The 20,571-nt window shown below is 31.9% G+C and overlaps 1 protein-coding gene across 1 annotated transcript in view; it reads right to left on the bottom strand.

Moving 5' to 3' along the window:
• Positions 1-20,571, bottom strand: part of LOC145964969 (adhesion G protein-coupled receptor E3) — a 73,742-nt gene that overhangs the window by 27,802 nt on the left and 25,369 nt on the right. Inside the window, exon 6 of the mRNA XM_083088149.1 lies at positions 2,918-3,023. Coding sequence (XP_082944275.1) covers positions 2,918-3,023 — 106 coding nt within the window. The remainder of the gene's footprint in view (positions 1-2,917; positions 3,024-20,571) is intronic.

The raw sequence follows: 20,571 nt of genomic DNA on the forward strand, positions 1-20,571 counted from the left end.
TACATATATTTTAAATTAATTTTATTAAATTAATTTTATATGTAAAATATATTTGATTAAATTAATATTATATATAATTTAATAAAATATATTTTATTAAATTATTATTATATATAATTTTAAATGTATTCCAAGTGTAAAAATGAAAGAAATTTGCGCTAGTTTCGTGAGCAAATCTATCTTTATGTACTGACAGGAGACAAGGCCGCACAATTAGGAGGTTGTGCGCGTGTCGGAGGGATGGTACCCCATCTCGTAACATGTAACGCATCCGCTCATACACGCTCTTTCGGGATGCGGTGAATTTTTTTTTTCCCTCCGCCTTTTGCATGTACACAACGCTGATATACTACTCGCGCTACTAGGGTCGTTCCCGGCGTTAAACGAGTCTCATCCCGTTCGCGGTCGCGAAATTTAGCACCTAGTAGAAAAACCACCGACTCGACTCCAGCAACTTCTCTTTTTGCGTTCACACACAAAATCGCCAATATTTTCAGCTTTTTAGCCGTTTCTTTATACAATTTATGTAGCTGTAACTTATCAATAAAGTTTAAATGCCACTTAATTTAAAAAAAAACTATCAAATAAGAGTTTAATATTTTACAAATATTGCTTGGATTTTTTTTATCGATTATAATAATTAAGAATATTAAAAATAATAATTTAGATATGCAGATTTTCGTTTATCAAAAATAGAGAAAATGTCTCGAAATTATTTGTTACTAAATTATGATATGTTTAATTATTTAAATTATAAAATAGAGGTTATAAGAAAAAGTTTTTTCGTATTACGTATATTCATATTATATTCAATCGCAATTTTCTTTACTTTGATAGAAAGATCAAACACGAGACAGAGATGAATATCCTACCATAATATTCCGTTACTTCTCATAAAATTCAACGAACGTGAAGCTGAGTATTGATTTGAACCATCACGATGAATAATATAACACTTGAAAATATTTCCACGTTTCTACTACGTTTTTAGAACGAAATGCATTCCGCAAAAACCAAGAATCAAAGGGCAAGGATTTTGCAATGACAACCGCAACGCGATGAATAATATTTGACCTAAAAAGATCCTCGTTTTCGCTGGGTTTTTTCGCGAAAAAACATTTTCTCTCGCTATCTCTAATTACGACGATGACGAAAAGTGTATTTGTGGATTCAACAAATCCTTCTTTCATCCAGAGATGAAGAAATAAATACTCGCTTCGTCGTTGAATGAATCCTAGAGATTTTTCTTGTTCGCTTCTTTCAAAACGTAAGTACGATACACGTTTTTCATCTCCGCCAAAAAGAATGCAATGAAATTTATTTTCAGTGAATAATATCTCTGGTCTTTTCGCGATTGATGATTCGCACGTGATTCCCATTTCCTAAAATTCTTTTTTATTCATTGTAATTATATTCAATTATTAATCCCTAGCGTCGCAAAATGCTTAAGAAAAGTTATAAAGAATATTTGCTAAGCATCTCTGAGGAGAAACTTATACAAAATGTCTTAGAAAACTTTTATCGTACAAAACATTATACATATATTACAATATCATATTTTTTATAAAATTTCAAAAAATTTTTCCACTTCAAGAAATGATTAAAGAAGTGATGATAAAAAAATTTTAGTATTAAAATTTAAGAATAAATATTATATATATTTTTTAGAACATCTGGTATATTTTATATGTGAAAGGCGAAATTTATTTCGTTATGTTATTAAAGACAAATGGAATTACAACGATTAAATTCGCCAGATAAATGTATGTAATTAACAAAATTTATATAGATCTATATTTTCATTTTTAACTGAGACTAATTGCAAATTTTAATTAATCCGTCTCAATAATACGGATGATTATGAAACAGCGCAACATAGATATAAAATGATCAATGATAATCTGTTAATCTTATCAAAACCATTAAACGCAATTTATCGCTAATTGAACGAGCGTTGCAACAAATGACCGAACGATATTGTGTGCTATATTCAAACTCACGAGAATAAATGGGGAACACTTTTAGCGCGTATTCTGTCGCCAGCGATAACGAAAAGTCCACCGTCACCGATATACAATTAAAACTTGGAAACAGGAATGTCGCTAATTTTCACTTTGAGTTTCCACGCGACATTTACCTTTCTTGCGGCTTATTTCCTCGGCTTATTTCCTCGATATAATCTCTTCGAAGGATCCGCGAAATGCTTTCTCTTCCGTTTGTCGGTAACCGACGTCGCGGTTCACCGGAAGAATTCGAGTGGCAATGTTAGGCATCTTCTACGAGAAAGTCTGACGTCTCGAATTTTCCCGGTGAAACCAGACAAAGGAGGAGCGAAGAGGGATCCTGAATTCTTTCGCGTCTTCGCGACGATGCCGGAGCTTAATTAAAGAGGATTTAAGAGCGAAACATGAGACGAAGGAACTACAAAAGCTTTTCCCGGAAGACTCCTCGCGGAATCTCTCTTACCGCAAGCGAAAAGCATACTGAAATTCACACCTCGGCGAATTCGAGACGATTCTCGCGCTTGTGTTGGAATCGAAGAATACAAGGAGAAATACAAATAAACGCAATTTTAAATAAAAAAATATCTTATAATGTAGGCCTATTTCATATTTCGATTGAATCAGATCTGATGTAACATTTTTCGTTTAAAATTATCTTTTTGAATTATCAGATTTATAATGCATTTAAATCGTGTTATTGTGCTTCATATTGTAACTCAAAAGTTATATAGCAATATGTAATAATAATGGTGTACGAGAAAGTTACATACATTATTATTACACTTGCTATTTATATAACTTTCTCATATGTAATTTTTGGAATTTTTGCGAAAAGCGATTTTTATGTAAAAATACGAAAGAATATATTGTGTCGCAATAAATATGTAAATGTAGAAAAGGAAACAAAAAAATACCTGTACTCCTCCAGCTCCCACGATGAACAAAAGCTGAACCATGAAGAGAGCTGCCAGAAGATTCATTAGAGTTGTGCCTGCTAGGCTCCTCAAGTCGGAGAAGAGGCTGCAACATAAATTCATCAAACTAATTAGTAAAAAAAATTTAAGACAAAAATAGTTTTTATACAAAGCTTGTAATTAAAAAATGATTCGTGTTTCAATTTAGATTACAAAGTGGTTCTTATTACATGTGAAAAATAGGGTAAGAATAACTGAAGAAAGAACCTGACTTATATAGGATATCGAATTCATTTATGGGAGTTCAATAATAAAAGATCGTAAATAATCGTACGGTTACCCGAGAGCGCGCTGTATTATTCTCGCTAGAATGATAACGTAATATAAAGAGTGGTCGGGGATGTGAAAGCGTAATACATTATGTTCATGAAAGAAATATCGCGATATCACACAAGTGAAATGTTCACCAACGAACTGTATAAAAGTTCGCGCTGAGGCATAAATTTAATAATCGCAAATAGTACCTTTTACCAGCGAAATGATACCGAAAGATTACATTCATCCTCGTATATCAATCAAAAAAAAAAACTCGCAATTTCATCTCGAAAAATTTTGCGACATTTCTGAAATGACGAGGTATGAAAAATTTGTATTTAAAGTTTATATACTCTTTTCAAATTTCTAGCGATGCAACAATAATAACAATAATAATGAATTAAGAGAGAGAAAGTACATTCGCGTTAAATATAAATTATCGTAAAAATAAGAAAAATTGTGTTTAGAAACAATTGTAGAAAAATATCATAGTATATACAATATCGTTCTGTCGAATTTATATTTTTTGTAATTATAGTGATTGAAATAGTGTCATATTTATAATTCAATTTCATCTATCTCGGTGCGTCAAGAAATCTGTTCTAATTAATACAGAAGTTGAAGCCATGTCGCTTCCTTATTTATTGAAATTGGAGCGCAAGCGACGGAAACTATGGATGCTCTTAAATTATGGATTTGCCCCGCTTTCCGGTTGCTTACAATTAAGCATCGCGAACCGTTCGTGCAATCGTCCTCGTGAATATATAAATTCGCCCGTTCTGTGAATAATTCATAAATCGTCGCCAAGCGGCTTCTCCCAGCATGGGATGGCCGCCCTCTACAACGTTGGTGAAGATGAAGGGACGAATGTTACAGGAAAGTTACGAACAAAAGAGTTATTATTTCGTTTCCATCTCAAAAATGAGGCAAAGGCGAAGCATCCCGGTCAAAGGACAGCGAAAAAATGTGATTAATAATGAAACGGAATAAAGGCAAAGATAGTGGGATTAAATGAATCCGAGGAATTAGATGATCCGATATTATGCTAAAAAATCGCCATAAGAATCATCGATCAAATGCGCGCGATTTCTATCTAAACCGTGACTATCCAATATCTCAGAAAATATTTAAAAAGGAAAAATGTATACACTTCAAGAGGAATAATTATAAATTTCTTAAAAAACATTTAAAAAGAATTGCAATTATTTTGCGATACTATGATATTAATTCAAGTTTGTTATAAATGCGTGATTTAGAATTTTGTATATTATGTATCGATACCACTTTGATTTGAAAGCTCCATTACACATTAATGATTTAGTGAAAATTGTGCAATTTCGCGACTGATTGCATCATTATCATATCTCATGAAATTTTTAATCATAAATCCAATCGAGAGCGAGTTCAATAAATTAATATTAATTGCTTCTATAACAAACGCTTGATTAATACTTTTATCCAGAATGAATTTGCGTATAAATTATCAGCTAACAAGGATTAATCAATTATAGTATGTATTGTATATCTGTACATATAACATTATATAATATATATAAATTATATGTACATACATATAACACATACACTGTTACATTGAGAAAAAGCGTATGATTCAGTTGATATCCGTTCATTTTGGAAACAACGATAAGCATAAATTCACATTAACATGATGAGAAATGTACAGATTTCGCGAATTTGTTTGATTTATTTGCCTTTTGCATCGAATCGATATTCCGCTTATGCAGAGGAAACATCGGTATACCTTTTTCTAGGTCATCCGATAAAAGCGGAAGGCATAAAACCACATTGTACGAACACACACACACACACACACACGTGTGTGTGTGTGTGTGTGTATATGTACTGGATATATCATAATGAAAAAATAACCTCTCCGTGCGATATCCATCCTTTCTTTATTAAAATTCTTCAACCGAGAGAAATCCGTGGAATTCATATTGAAATCGCGGTCTTCGAATCGCATTCGCGACTTCTTATCGTAATTGCTCGCTCGTATTTTTGCGTAATAAACATTTATACGTATACACAAGTTAATGATGGTAAATAAAAGAACATAAAAAGATATGAGAACTACTAATAATTAATAAATAATTAAAAATAATTAGTAAAAACAAACTTTAAGAAAGATAGTTGTAGATTAAAAAAATTAATATATTAAAAAATATAATATATATATTTTATAAATTAAAAATATATATGTTAAATTAAGGAAATAATGTATGGCAAGAATAATACCAATTATAATATGATATTAATTAAATTCTATAAAATTCATGCTCTCTCAAAATGTTTGTTAAAATTAAAGACAGGAGCATTAACGCGATTAGTAATTACTAATCATGTTGTATATTACATCTAGTATTATCATTAGGCTTAACGTTTAATAATGTGGATCATATTCATGATATTGCAAATATATGTATGGGACTCGAGGCGGTTTTGACTGAAACGGCAATGAAAAGAGTAATGATCCGTTTCCCCGACCTTTGCGAAGGTAGGTGCTTCTTTTTTTTCTGCGTCCGGCATTGAAAGTTTTATCGTTTTATGAATTATTCACGAGCATGGACGCGGAACGAGATCGCGCGTAGAATTCTCTATAGAGAAAGGCGAAACCCATCTGTCTGCGAATTTGCCCAGACCTCATAACCGCCCCTTTTTTTCTTGTCCTTTAACGAGAGTCATCTTAGCAAATTCGATTATCTCATAGCGGGCTTCTTTGAAGTTTACATAATTATCTGACGAGCTTCGTCGTCTGTTTATCTTACCCCCTATCAATTGCAAATTTAATTCCAAAGTTTAGAAGAAATTACGTTCCGAGATAAAATGTTATTTGGATTATCAACACTTGCGAGAGGTAACGAAATCAATCTCCGAGAGATTATTTCGATTTAATTTTTAATGCAATTTAATTTTAAATAAAATAAGTGTAGATGTAAAGTAAATGTAACTATTAATTTTTGCTTTTACTAATGTATAAATAATTTCATGTGAATAATAATAACGTGCGAAAAATAAAATATTAGTATAAAATTTAACTATCTATTTTTTATTGGATGGATGTATTTTTCAATTTTCTTATCTGTGTAAATTTAAAAGGGTATAAATTACATTAATATTTTTAGTTTCGAATCTCAATGTTTAAAAAATATTTCGGGGTATCTATCGAGCTGTATCTTGAAAGTTACGCAATAAACGAACTCTCCACTGGTTGATATCTTGAAGGACGACGGTACCATTAAGGGCGTAGTCGCTGATAAGCAGTGACGCCACGTCGCGATTTATCAAGGCTCTGACAGGCACGATCGGAACCTATGGAGATTTCACGTCTTTCGTTAAATCTGACGACGCCGTATACGAGCTTTTAATCTTAATTGCGTTTAACTCTCAACTTTTAATCCCATATTGTGCGATATAATTATAACTCGCAGATAAATGTCTTGACAACTAAATCGAGTTTCAAACTTTACTCGAGTCGAATTCCTGTTATGATAAAATTTTTTTTTAATTATACCGATGTCGACGTTTACCTGTACACCCGTGAAATTCGATTAATCTGTATATAATCTAATTTTTCCCTTTAGAATATTATATTTATCTCTTATTATTACTTGCGAATCTAATTTATACTTGCAGAATGGCGTGGACACCAAGTCTTCATCACAGCGGCAACATCAGCTTCGAGAAACTAAGTCGGACTTATACGAGTTACCAGGCAACTTTGCGTCCGAAATTTCTCGTGCTGTTCTCGAAGGGGGAGCACGACCTCTCGAAGGTTATATCGCGGATCTCGACTTGCGTGAAACTTTCTCCTCCCTGTCTGACGTTTTTCCCGCGGCTAATTATATATATTTACTCGCCTCGGGTTTGATGTACAAGCTAGTATACTTAAGTCAAAGTTACTAATTCGATAAAAGTGCCATAATAAATATTTGTCCGCGATATAATTTCGACAAATTTATTAGTTTATTTGCCATGAATCTCTCTTCACTTATAATTTACATGTGGTAATTTTAAGATCAAGAAATATTTTTAAAATCCGAAAATACGTGAATATTTCCCGCAAACTTTTATCTTGTCAACAACTCTATCAAATAGCGGCCGAAGCTAAAAGCTAACGAGGCAGCTATCGGAAGTATTATCGGATATCGATAGCAAGAGTCACTGTATAATCACATATTCAAGACAGTTCTATCAGATTTTCGATAAAGAGTACTGCCAGCGGAATTCGAGAGATCGTCAGCTTGAGGTTGCGTTTATATCGCGTTTAAATCGAAATGCCAGCTTGTCGATAGAAATTGTCTGTACGTCAAACTAGACGAGCGGAATAGACGAGGGTGATGTAGAATCAAGAGAGCTTCGAAAAATTTTGGACAACCAAATACAGTTTCTCACATCTGTTATATATATTTTTATTTTATAATATTCGTTAATATTTATGTATTTACTTTATGTGATAGAAAAAGGAAAGAAAAAAAGATAATGAAACAAATATTATAAAATATGTGTGTTCATATATATATAGAGTATTACATAAAACTTTCTTTGGGACACGCATGTGTAACTCGGAGATTCCCTGATATAATGTAATCTGTTTTTATCAGCCCCTCGCGTTTCTGCAGTTTATTTCATCCCTCCGTTAAATTCATGCTCCCGATAAGCTTGCGTGATAACGACATTGTTATGATGTCGCAATCGCTGTTAATGGCGGACAATCGCGTCGCGACGTTTTTATTGTCGACGAGGATCGTAAAGAAACAAGTCGTGAACGAAATTCTCGCGTTCAACGACAGAGAGACAAGAAGAGAATTCCTAAAAATGGACGAAAAAAGCTTGAAAAAAAGCAATCGTTGAATGAACGGCGAGAGTCTTCTAAGCCAACGAGATCCTTTTCGACTCGACGCTCCCTTTTTATATCTAAATCGCACTCACGGGAAATCCGTTACATCTCCTCGAAGTTTGTCGGCGCCAAACTTTCGTGCTTGTTAGCCTGAATCCTTTCACAACCCCCCGTAACAAAACGTTGCGGGCAACCTACGTGCCTAATGGTAAGAACAGGCATTATGCAAATAATATCTCGATACCAACGGACTTATACATCTTCGGAGATATTTCAGAGATAGAGTTGAATTCTTATTTAATTTCATAATTATTACAAACGTTGTATATATTCTATTATACTAAACTATTTTTACTAAATTATTTTAATCAAATTATTTTAAAAGTTTCTTCTTTTATTCTGATATTTAATCAATAATTGATTTTTATCGGTCAAAAGACCTATGACATTTGCGTCATCAGTTTTTTAATATCTCTTCGCGAGCCACGATTTGCAATGTTTATTAATAAACAACAGTATCGTGGTTGAACAAAGCTGTCGCTCTCGTACGAATCTCGCGTTCTGTTATTTCGCGTCACCGCCAACGCACGTCGGGATGCGACGCGCGAACGAATCGGATTTTGCAGAACGTTTGTTTTTTATTACGCGAGACAGATTTGCAATGGAAATCTCGAGGGTGCCCGATGTTTTAAATGGCACGATCATCAGAAATCTACTTCCAATCCGGCACTATCGAGTACGCTTTTTCATTGAAACGCGCGGATGCGCGAAATGTGAAGTCTTTTTTCGCACGCAACGGAACTAAGAGCAGCACGCGAATAATGACGCAATTCCACGCGAAGATTGGAGTAATAATAATAATTGCATTCTCGAAAATAAACGCAATATGTCGCGTAGAGAAATGTTTTACAACGCGATTTATTTCCTTCTATGAGAATCAAATAACAATGCTGTAAAAAATGTATCATAGGAATGAGAAAAATGGTGTACGAAAATGGTGAAAAAATAATCTCCAATGATGATGTAAGATGTGACAAAGAAAAATTTTAAATTGTAGCGAATTGAATCCCTTTCATATCCGTGCATAAAGCATCAACTACAATTCAGTTTAAATTATAATTTAAACTTTCCGACTCGCATAGAGGGAATAAAATGCGACTGTAACGCTGAAAGCTACATTATTTTTCCAACGGTTTTGTGAGTACCATCGGGTCGAAAAGAACGCAGAGCGCAGTCGTTGCTGCAGTTAAACTTTATTTCCCCGTTGGGTTATTGAAAATTTACGGTCGCACAAAGTTACTCGAAAACACGCACGCGAATAGCGTGGATTTCAAATCTTACCAACAGATCTTGTAAATAGTAATGCGCTGCGTTTCCATTTATCTAATGAATTTTGGCAAATTTTATCAACGCTTTTTTTGAATTTTTTAAATCGAAAATTGCATTTAAAATGTGTTTTTTCAATCGTGATTTCTTGATTCAACTAGTCTTTTCTAGTTATGCATGTAAATTTGCATTCGATACAATAACTTGTAGAACAAATGACAATTTAATCCTTGATTTAGTGAAATCAAATATGAAAAAATATAATTTCTCTTCATACATTTTACGATTATAAAATACATTTGTGTGACTAAGATAATTAAAATATTTTCAATTCTTTGTATGCCACTTTTTTAATTGACAGTATTTTTTTAATTAGGAAAAAAAGCTATCAAGTCTTTGCAGCAATGCTAATGTAATAGCAGAGGCGCACAAAGATTCCACAGGGTAAAGAAGAAAAAGAAACAGTTTTGCAGGAAAGCACGATTACTAGATAAAGAGTTAAAACAATTAACGAACATCTCTCTTGTAACACATTTTCGTAGTTGAATTGTTTCGCATTTTTGCGGTCATGAAAACAATAAAAGCTTTCGGGATACCTATGTGTTGCTGCTGCACATTATTTTACTTGTCGAGTTAAGAAATATATAAATTGCACTCGACACGAATGTCTCATCGTTTCCGCTCCGTAAAATAGGGGAACCGCGGAGAGTTTTTGAAATTCAAGTCGTCGCTTTCGTGTTCTCGTCTCTTTCGCTCGCATATCACGTTGTCGCTTTATAACCAGCTGACTTTTCATCTCGGTTATGGAGCCAAGTCTCTTCCTCTCTTCTCTCTCTCTGTCTCTCTTTTTCTCTCTCCTTCATCTTAGGCTATTTTACGCTCGTTCGCGTCAATCGTTTAAATTTTTACAGACCATATACACTGAGACTCTCATTTAACGACTTATTTAACGAAATATGAACAATTTCCGTGGGAGTTTAAAATGACATTGCGATCTTCGTACTTTAATTTAGCAAAACTTTAATCTATGTAATTATAAAATTATTTAAAGTTGAAGGTAGAATAAATATGATGTCTAATTAAGGAGCATATGTGTAAAGGAAAACCTTTGAACAGCATATATACTTGATAATCTTTCACATGTGTGTTTTTTAATTAGATATCATATTTATTCTACTTGTTACGTTCAACTTTAAATTACTTTATAATTACAGATTATAGTTTTGCTAAATTAAAACGCTTTGTACAAAGATTGCAATGTCGTTTCAGAGCTGAAAATTCAGCGGAGATGATCATATGTTGTTAAATATGTCGTTAAATAAGAGTATCTAAGTGGTCCATATGAATTTAGACATGATTGACACGTAGCATAAAACAGTTTAAGATGAAGGAGAGAGAGAGAGGAATTTAGAAAAAAAATAAATATATATATTAATAGATTGATATTATTATTATTACTATTAATATTAATATTATTATTATTATTGCAGGAATATTAAGAGAAAATTTAGTTATTTTTATTTCTCTCGGAGCTCGTCGTTTGTCAGAAACTTACGTGGACGGTATGAAAAGATATCCAATATCGGAAGCACAAAGAACGCAACTCGGAAATGTTACGAGTACGTGCACGAATCGTGTGATCCGAAAGATAAATATTTTATTTTCACGAGCGCATATATACTTTTTCCCTTTTCATTCGACGTGCGTAATGTTTGCCATGATACTTGCAACAAAAAGAAACATCACTCACATGGATCAACATGCATTTGTATAGTTTATAGATGGGATACTGTCCGTAATAGAATCATGTCTCGACGAAAAATAATTATTGGATTTCTCTTTCCCTTTGAGATTACGTTGTTAGAAAAATTAAAAAGAAAAATAAAAAAAAGAAAATGTAATAGGAAAGCGTGCAATAATAATATCATGTGCATCAAGTCAGCATACATATCTCATCAAATATCTCTTATTCTGCGCAATTTTTCGCGTAGAGTTGTATAATATCATGGAAAAAGAATTTTTCTTCCTATGTAAACTAAAAGCTCGCTCCAATATTTATTAGATTTTTATTTTTCATAAAGTATAACTATATTATATGTATAGTCATATCCTATATGTCACTTTTATTTCGCGATCTTTCCTTTAAAAAATCTGTACGAAATTAATGCATATATTAATAAGCTGCAGCTATAATATTACGCTCGTCATATTATCGTATTGACGCTATCAAAATTCGTAATATCGAAATTCAAATAAAAATCTCGGTGTCGGAGATAACCCAATAATGACTAATTTTCGATGAGGATTTTTCAAGATTTCAAAAAATTCTGATGCAGCGATCGAATTGACGTTATAATAAAGGCGAAGCCTCGATTTCTTTCAGATATTATTCTCATGAACTGTAAGAAGTTCATTCAAGAATTGCATTCTGGGGTTCCTTCACGCTGAATTACTATTCAAATGTCTCGAGATTCGCATTGTCTGTCACGTGGACGTGTCAGAAAACGTGATGAGTCGAGGGATATTCGAGAAAATGCATTTCTGTCCTTCAAGCATCGCGCACTTTAAATTTAAATGGATATAGTAGTCACATATAACATCGAATAATCCTGTTAATGTGTTATTCATATCGTTCTTTTATTATTAAAACTCGACTTCTCTGTAAACTTTCAATAACTTTGCATGACAAGATTATATTTGTTCCCGTAAATGAAGCATTATTGTGCCTAACCCTAAACTTAAAAAAATTTAAAAGATCCTTTTGAAATTTTGCTATTAGTTAATTAAAGTAACTATTTAACATTTTCAATATAATTTCATTTTTAATGTAACATAAATGACTGTAATAAAAAACTAAAATCTTATTTTAATTTCGTGTATAAAAAATAGTAATATCAATATATATAATGAATATAATATATATAATGGAAGAAAATATTTTATTTACAATTTTTTAGAAATTTGAAGAAAATTTATAACAGAAGAAAATATATGTGAATATAAACTCAAATATTGTAGTAAAAAAATTACAATGAAAAATCAGATGTAACATGGTGTTGTAATTAGAAGCTAACTAACCGGGAAAAAATGTAAAACAGTACACGGATAAAATTACAACGGTATGACGAACAATGTGTGTTGCAGCGCGTGGAACACATTTAGAAATAATCGCGGTTTTTATTCACTGTAATAATTCTTTTTTGCACGAAGTACATTTTTAATCTCGCAATTAATGAGTGAGAAAGCTATAAAAGAATAAGCTTTGCGAAATAAATCTACAAGGCTACAAATGTGATTTCACAGAAATAATGGTGCGGATGCTATTTCATGACGCGAAGGCAGAACAATTTTAAATATCGAGTCAATTGAAAACTTTGTAATTATTATTTAAGCGCTGCATAAATGCAGCTCAATAGCGATATTTTTAAATTATTTTTCAAACATTATTTCATCTAACTAATTAAAAAATTATACATGGGATATATTTGACAGCCTTGTAAATTAAATTTAAATTTTTTTTTAATGAACTTAAAATTATTTGAAAAAAATAAAAATTTTACTATCTGATGTTACAATAAAGCGAGTATTTCATTTTTTTGTAAAGATAGAAGTATAAAATTCAATAGAATAATTTCAATAGAATAATTCAATTCAAGAAAAAATGGCAATATTGCCTTCTTATGGCTCTCGAATTCGGGTGTAGAATTTTCCTCGCGACGATAATCACGCTTGAACTTCTGATAATATAATTCAATTACGTCACGACGCTCTCCCGACGGGATACACCAGGCGGAATCTCCAGACTTCGTCCGTTAATGGACAGCAACATTTCACGGTTTAATGTCGGCTACCATTAAATCCGTAATATAATTCCCACGTGTCCCGTATTATCGCTCGTCACGCTATATTGCCGCTGCATCTTTATTACATTTTTACAGAATCGGCTTCATTTAGTCGGAAGCCTTATGCAGTCTTATTAACGCGCCCTGTATCTCCTTACTTTTAATGAGATATTTTATACACAAATCATTCTTTAGAAAATTTATTTTAAATATCTTGAAAAATTACTTTCTCTTTATTCAAACAATTCAAAGTTTGTGTAATTATGTCTCCAGAAAATTTCTCCCTTTTCAAATTATATAAGTTTATTTGTACTTTAAAAGATCTCAGTAGAAAAGACCAACGCCTGATTAGACTTCCATGCCGCGCTAAGAATGTAATTGGGTTTAAGAAAATTAAATGCAGACTATGTATTTTTCGAAATTATTTGAAAGTCATTAATGAAAAATTCATGTTAGGTATATTATCGTAGTAAATCGACATTATATATACTTATATAAATAAACAGCTTTTTAAAGTTTACAGGGATTAAAAATATTTGCGCATTGCATTATTCACATAAAATAACACAATTATAAAGTTGTCACGTTAAGTTACAAACTTCTAACTTAGCACTGTTTACACGCCGACATTCTGTAGCTCTCAAGTTTATTTCACTGCCTCAGCGAAAAATCCCTCCTAAGATCTTGGCCACATTCCGAGGGAATCATCCACAGCTCAACGAGTTGGAGAAGAGTTTTGCGGCGAACTTTGCGTAGTTTGTCCTCCCCGATTCTTGCCCGATTTACGGAATTCTAGAACGCGATCTACGATCATCAGGGCGATCTTCATCACTGTCAAAAGTCTGTTCGGCGGGCTTAAAGAATTTCGGAACTAAAACGGATCTCCGAAATGTTGGTTGTCAAATGTTTGCGTTCATTTATTCGAGGTTTACATCTTATCGATCGGCTAACTTTCTATTACATTTCACGTAAGTATTAGAATATTTTATTCGATTAAATAGACAATAAAAAAATAAAGTTCTAATTTATATTAATCGCATCTAATTAAACTTTCGAAAAAAAAAATATTTTTTCGATCCAATCTCGTTGTTAATAAATTCTATATATTATTAAAAATATGAGATATAGAAATATATAAAACCATAGGACAAAATTAACGTTACCGCAATATAATTCAGAATTAATAACGCGATATGGACAAAAATTCCCAATAAAGTCACCTATCAAATATTTATTTTACCGATGCGCGACGCATTTGCACGTTAAATATTTATTTTGGTCGTAAAGAGGACTTATCGTATCTGATCAAATGGCATTGCCATTAATTATACCATCAACTCGACCATATACCGCGCGAGTTTATTTACCAAACGACGTTAATTTTACCTTTATTTAAAAATTGTATAAAACCGTTACACAGTTTGTTCAATTATCATTCGCATTTATCGCGCGAATCAATATTAAATGAATAGTTTTTAGCTTCATAATTTAAAAAAAAATAATTTTTAATCAATATCAGAAATTTTTTAAGACGAGTTTTATATTATTCAGATAATTGTTCGCGATTGTTAGCGAAGTTAAAAAATGTCATCCTAGTCTATCGGATTATCGAATATAATGTTCACCGGACAGTCAAATTATCCGTAAGACGTCCACGATGGATTGGCGGATCTGCGATTAATTAGGTCAGGAGCTAGTCGGCTTAACAATTCTGCTCGAATGATGGCAGATATTGAATGCACTCGAGGAGAGAGAGAGAGAGAGAGAGAGAGAGAGAGAGAGAGAGAGAGAGAGAGATGCGCTGCTAAAATCTCGGTCCGAAGTTAAAATTGATCAAAGATAGTCGCGATATATATCTCATATCTTCGAACAAATCCAAAAGAGCTTTAAAATCCCTCCGAGTTGACTAAGCGACATTGTCTAAGCTCCATGAGATTTACGAGATACTGCAGTTGTGACGTAAATGATAAACTATTTATTTCTTTTTACGTATAAACTCTAGTTAAAGTAGAATAAAATGAACGATTAATTCGTGGAATACCATATTGCTTGAAAATATATAAATATGAATATTTTTAAATATATAAAAAAAAGAAATTACATAATCGATGAGAATTCTCCAAACTGGAAATAAACGAGAATTACTTGCTTGGATTGAGTGTCTTTGTAACATTCATTTACCGCATTGAATGATCTTTTTTCTATATAACTTTGTCTCTATAAAAAATATTTTTATCGTGTTTAATTATAATTCCAATTAATTAATTTATATTAGTCTAATAATAATACAAATTTGGTACAGAATCACATTTGTCGTATATAACTATTTTCTTTTTTTGCCCAGCGAAAATAACGTTTGTGTAAAACGTCTTTCTTGGTGATATTTCAACTGGGATACATAGGTGATTATAAAATACGGTGGATCGATTTGCGAGCCGAGAAACTTGCATCTTGCATAAAAGCTTGAGCGTCCCAAAGCAACTTTCTTCTTCAACGTTCGTCTTCATTAAAGTTCGAATCCGCTCTGAAAGGTGAAACTCGTAAAGAAATTACTGAGAAGCGAGCAGCTCACTCCCCGAAAAGTAGACTGATCGCGAGCAGTGATTTACCGTAAGCTAACTTGTAAGAACCGTCCTTCGCGAAAACACGTAGCGTGCAAGATACATTAACCTACACTGATAACATTTTATAACAAAGTTAGACTAAAGGAAATAATTCAGCATCGTGGTAAACAAATGTTCTAGAAACACTCAATATCTAGGAAAGTAATTCGTTTATTTCGTTTGAAAAATTCTCGTCGATTATATAGTTTCTTTTTAATATTTAAAGATACGGAAGCAAAATTTTCTCCATTTTCTAAAATAATTTTCCACAGTTTTTTAAAAGAACAATTAAAATAAAATCGAAAAAATCGAGCTTTCTGTTCCCGTATCTCCTATTTATAAATATTTTAAATCACACATCTCTTTAATATGTAATCTCTTTCTCATCGAAATACGAATACGAGATCGCAAGATTTAATCATGTGGCCTGACATAAATACAATGCAATCCTGACACAAATTACAATGCAATCCTGGTCTTTGCCAGGAATTCCGTCTACTAATCGTTTCAGCTTCGTTCGTAGAGAGAGCAAGGAAGGAAACCGGTCAGGGGAAAAACAATGCGACCTTGGCCTTTCATCGATCTGAATGTACATAGATGATGATGAGATAAGCATACGGGTCCCGTATATATTCCGTTCATTTCTTCCACAGCACGCGAAAATACGCCGAAGGATTTTATCGATTCTCCCTCGTTCGCTCCTCGACTTCGCGTTTCGCGATGCAGCACGAATTTTGATACTGACAAATCGAGATTGCATTATAAATAATTATAGCCTGACCGCGAGATAATTAATATGTCAAAACGAACATGCCAATCCATGCTGGTGATAACATATCGATCGATGGAATATAGATGCCACAAAATATCACCAACAAAATTCAGCTGTCTATAATTTTAATGTCAATCACGGATGTGCTATGATTTATTAAATCCGCATGTTAATTAAAATTACGAATAATACAAAAATGTAATTCGAAATATTAACGCGATGAAACATTAAACGATAAGATATAACGAATACTATAAATATATAAAAAATATATAAATATATAAAAATATATAAAAATATATAAAAATATATAAAAATATATAAATATATAAAAAAAAAACATTCAAGTTAGTTTCAATAGTGATTTGGAAAATCTATCTATATATAAATGTTCATACCGATTGTGCATTATGCATTATTAATTGTATTTTTTCATAATTGGCGTATTAAAAACGAAGAACCCATTATACAGAATCGCTTTAATCTTCCTTGAAAGATATCGTTTACCGATGCATTTCAATTAATTAAGGTCAACTGTATCTTGCCGCTCCTTTATTTGTGAGAGGATGATATATGACAATGTGCATGCAACGCTCCCAGTATATATTGTCATTCTCTTATAATTTTCTATTTCGCGAAAAATAAATTGATGAAGAAATTAAATCCGTTCTATCGTAAATAAATCTATAATTCATCTTTAATTATTAAAAAAATTATTTCAAAAGAAAATTAAAAAGTATCTTAATTCTTTCAGTTATACAGATTTTTATTTATCATTTTGTAAAGCTCGCAGTAGTTGTAAAAAAATATAAATTTTAAAACGAAAATTTAGAATTATGTATATGTATCGGGATTCTGTCTCGTGAATCAAAGTTCAACAAAATTTTCGGGAAATTGGACGACTTTTATAACGAATCGCATGAACTTCATTACGAGTTAAATAATTCTAGTTGTTATCGGCGCATGCGATAATTTATGGTGCGATGCACTTATACCGCGATAACTCTCATAGTAAATCATATGAACCATGTTAGAAATTAGCGGCTCCCTACATCCTCACCGATGCTGCGCGCGTACAAGTGGGCTTTTAGCTTTGAAACTAAGTTTCCTTTTAATTAGGCGAGAGAATGCTGTCGCGCCTGAAGCACGGTAACAATGCAATTATGATAACTTTTGCCCCCTCGCAAGCAATTTTACGCACGTGTCGCTTATCCCGCCAATCCGCGAAACGCTTTGAACGCGACGAATGATAAATTTCGTGGTAACGATAATTCGACGCAAACAAATTACTTCGCTAATTATCTCGCAATTAATCACTTATTATAAAGAAAGAAATAATAAGATAAATAGAACAAAAAAGCTCTTATGTAAGACAAAAGAGAATGTGTATAATACTTATATCTCACATTAAAAAATAAATTTGATGTATACATTATTTATGGTATTTTTTTTACTTTTAATTAATCATTCAAAAAATCAGTAACGCAATTTTGGATAAAAATTTGTTTTTTTTTTTTTAAATTGTGCTTTTGAGATATTAGGACAGAGAGTTGTGTCACGAGTGCTTTTTAGATTTTCAATATATAATATTTTTTTACTTTTAATTAATTATTCAAAAAATCAGTAACGCAATTTTGGATAAAAATTTGTTTTTTTTTTTAAATTGTGCTTTTGAGATATTACGACGGAGAGTTATGTCACGAGTGCTTTTTGGATTTTCAATATATAATATTTTTTTACTTTTAATTAATTATTCAAAAAATCAGTAACGCAATTTTGGATAAAAATTTGTTTTTTTTTTTAAATTGTGCTTTTGAGATATTACGACGGAGAGTTATGTCACGAGTGCTTTTTGGATTTTCAATATATAATATTTTTTTACTTTTAATTAATCATTCAAAACATCAGTAACGCAATTTTGGATAAAAATTTGTTTTTTTTTTTTTTAAATTGTGCTTTTGAGATATTAGGACAGAGAGTTGTGTCACGAGTGCTTTTTAGATTTTCAATATATAATATTTTTTTACTTTTAATTAATTATTCAAAAAATCAGTAACGCAATTTTGGATAAAAATTTGTTTTTTTTTTTAAATTGTGCTTTTGAGATATTACGACGGAGAGTTATGTCACGAGTGCTTTTTGGATTTTCAATATATAATATTTTTTTACTTTTAATTAATCATTCAAAACATCAGTAACGCAATTTTGGATAAAAATTTGGTTTTTTTTTAAATTGTGCTTTTGAGATATTACGACGGAGAATTGTGTCACGAGTGTTTTTTGGATTTTCAATATATAGCGCAAGTTCAATCCTCTATATGCGACACGTTGCATACGTGATGCAGCATGGCACGTTTTGCTCGCAATATGCGGCCAATTTCCGCGGCGAAATGCTAAAGTCACCGTACATGTGCAAGGTTACAGGCATACACGTCAAATGGGCTTGCAGGAAAACCCTTATCAAGGTCTGCTTGCATTATTCTTGTCGTTCGGACAGTTCATAAAGCCATTATTATTCATGTTCTATTTTCTTACTCATAAATTTATGTATGATCTCGAGACGAGGTCTCGCCAAACTTTTTTCAGTTCCGAATGGATTGTCTTCGATAATTGAAATTGATCCGTCGCTTGATTATCTTAATTGAACCGGTCACATCGATGATCTTGGTTAATTAACTACATATCGGCAATATCACATCTCCCTTTACATCATACTACTAATTCCGTAATAAACTTAATAAATTTAAATGTAAAAACCAATAATTTAAAATTAAAATTAAATTTTTTAACTTTTATACATAATAAAAATTTCAAATTTATAAGACATTTCAAATTTATAAGACATTTTTAATTTCATAATTTTTAAGTATTTAAACTTGCTAAAATTGATACGAACAAGAGCTTTCCAAGAGCACTTAGAATATTCTTTTTTAAACTTTTATATAAACTACATTAAAAATACTATCTTAACTACTTTAAAAGTTCAAAAAAGTTAAAATTAATTTCGAATATAAAATCAATTTTTAATGTTTATTCTTCAAATTTAATTTTTCTGATGTTAAATAAATTACTAGTAAAAAATCAACTTGAAATTTAATAAGAAATATTACCTTACGACTTATCTCTATTTCAATACTTCAATAAGTAGTTTAATGAATATTAAGAAGAAAGATACATAGCTCATTAAATCAGTTGATTTATAAACTATCAATTCACTGTATATAAACATGTTTTAATGTACAGTAAAGCATATTAAGATATGAACCAAATTCAAAGGTAAATATTCAAAGGATAATGGTTTAATAAGTCGCGCCATCATTATCGATAAAGTATAATTTACGTTTGCTAATAATTTAATTTGCTCGTAATTTTCATCCTTCGGGAAGACGAAATGCGATATTACGCGTCGTATCCTCGGAAGACATTTAAACGACCTTTCAGAGTCTTGCGCGTGTCACGCTTTTGATTTTCTAAGAGAACCAAGATGCATAGATCCGATCTGTCCGATCGATAGCTCTTCGACGATGGTGCGCCACGACGGAGATGTTCCCAAAGTCGAGAAGTATCTCCCGATTGAATTAACTGGATGGAAATGTCTCTGAGAGATATATTTCCCTTTCTCTCTGTTTCTCTCTCTTTCTCTCTCTGTTTCTTCTGATGAACTCTCGATCTCGCAGAATACTCCGAGTGCTTACTGATGTAATTTTGACCATTTCGATTCGATATCGCATCGTTTGAATTCGGTTGAATACGATTCCGACTTTTCGTAAAATAATCATAAAATAGTTAAAAGTCAGACAATCATAAGTACTTTAATATCACTAATAACAGATTCGATGCAATATCGGCTAAAAATATTTTAAAAGATAAAAGATTAATAATATTAAGATCATTGATGTATATACACGTAAAAATTCATTTAATGCACCCAACGCGAA

The sequence above is a fragment of the Camponotus vicinus genome, unplaced genomic scaffold, assembly GCF_025532165.1.
Source record: "Camponotus vicinus isolate PSW18456_S1 unplaced genomic scaffold, iyCamVici1.0 SCAF_14, whole genome shotgun sequence".
Lineage (NCBI taxonomy): Eukaryota > Metazoa > Arthropoda > Insecta > Hymenoptera > Formicidae > Camponotus > Camponotus vicinus.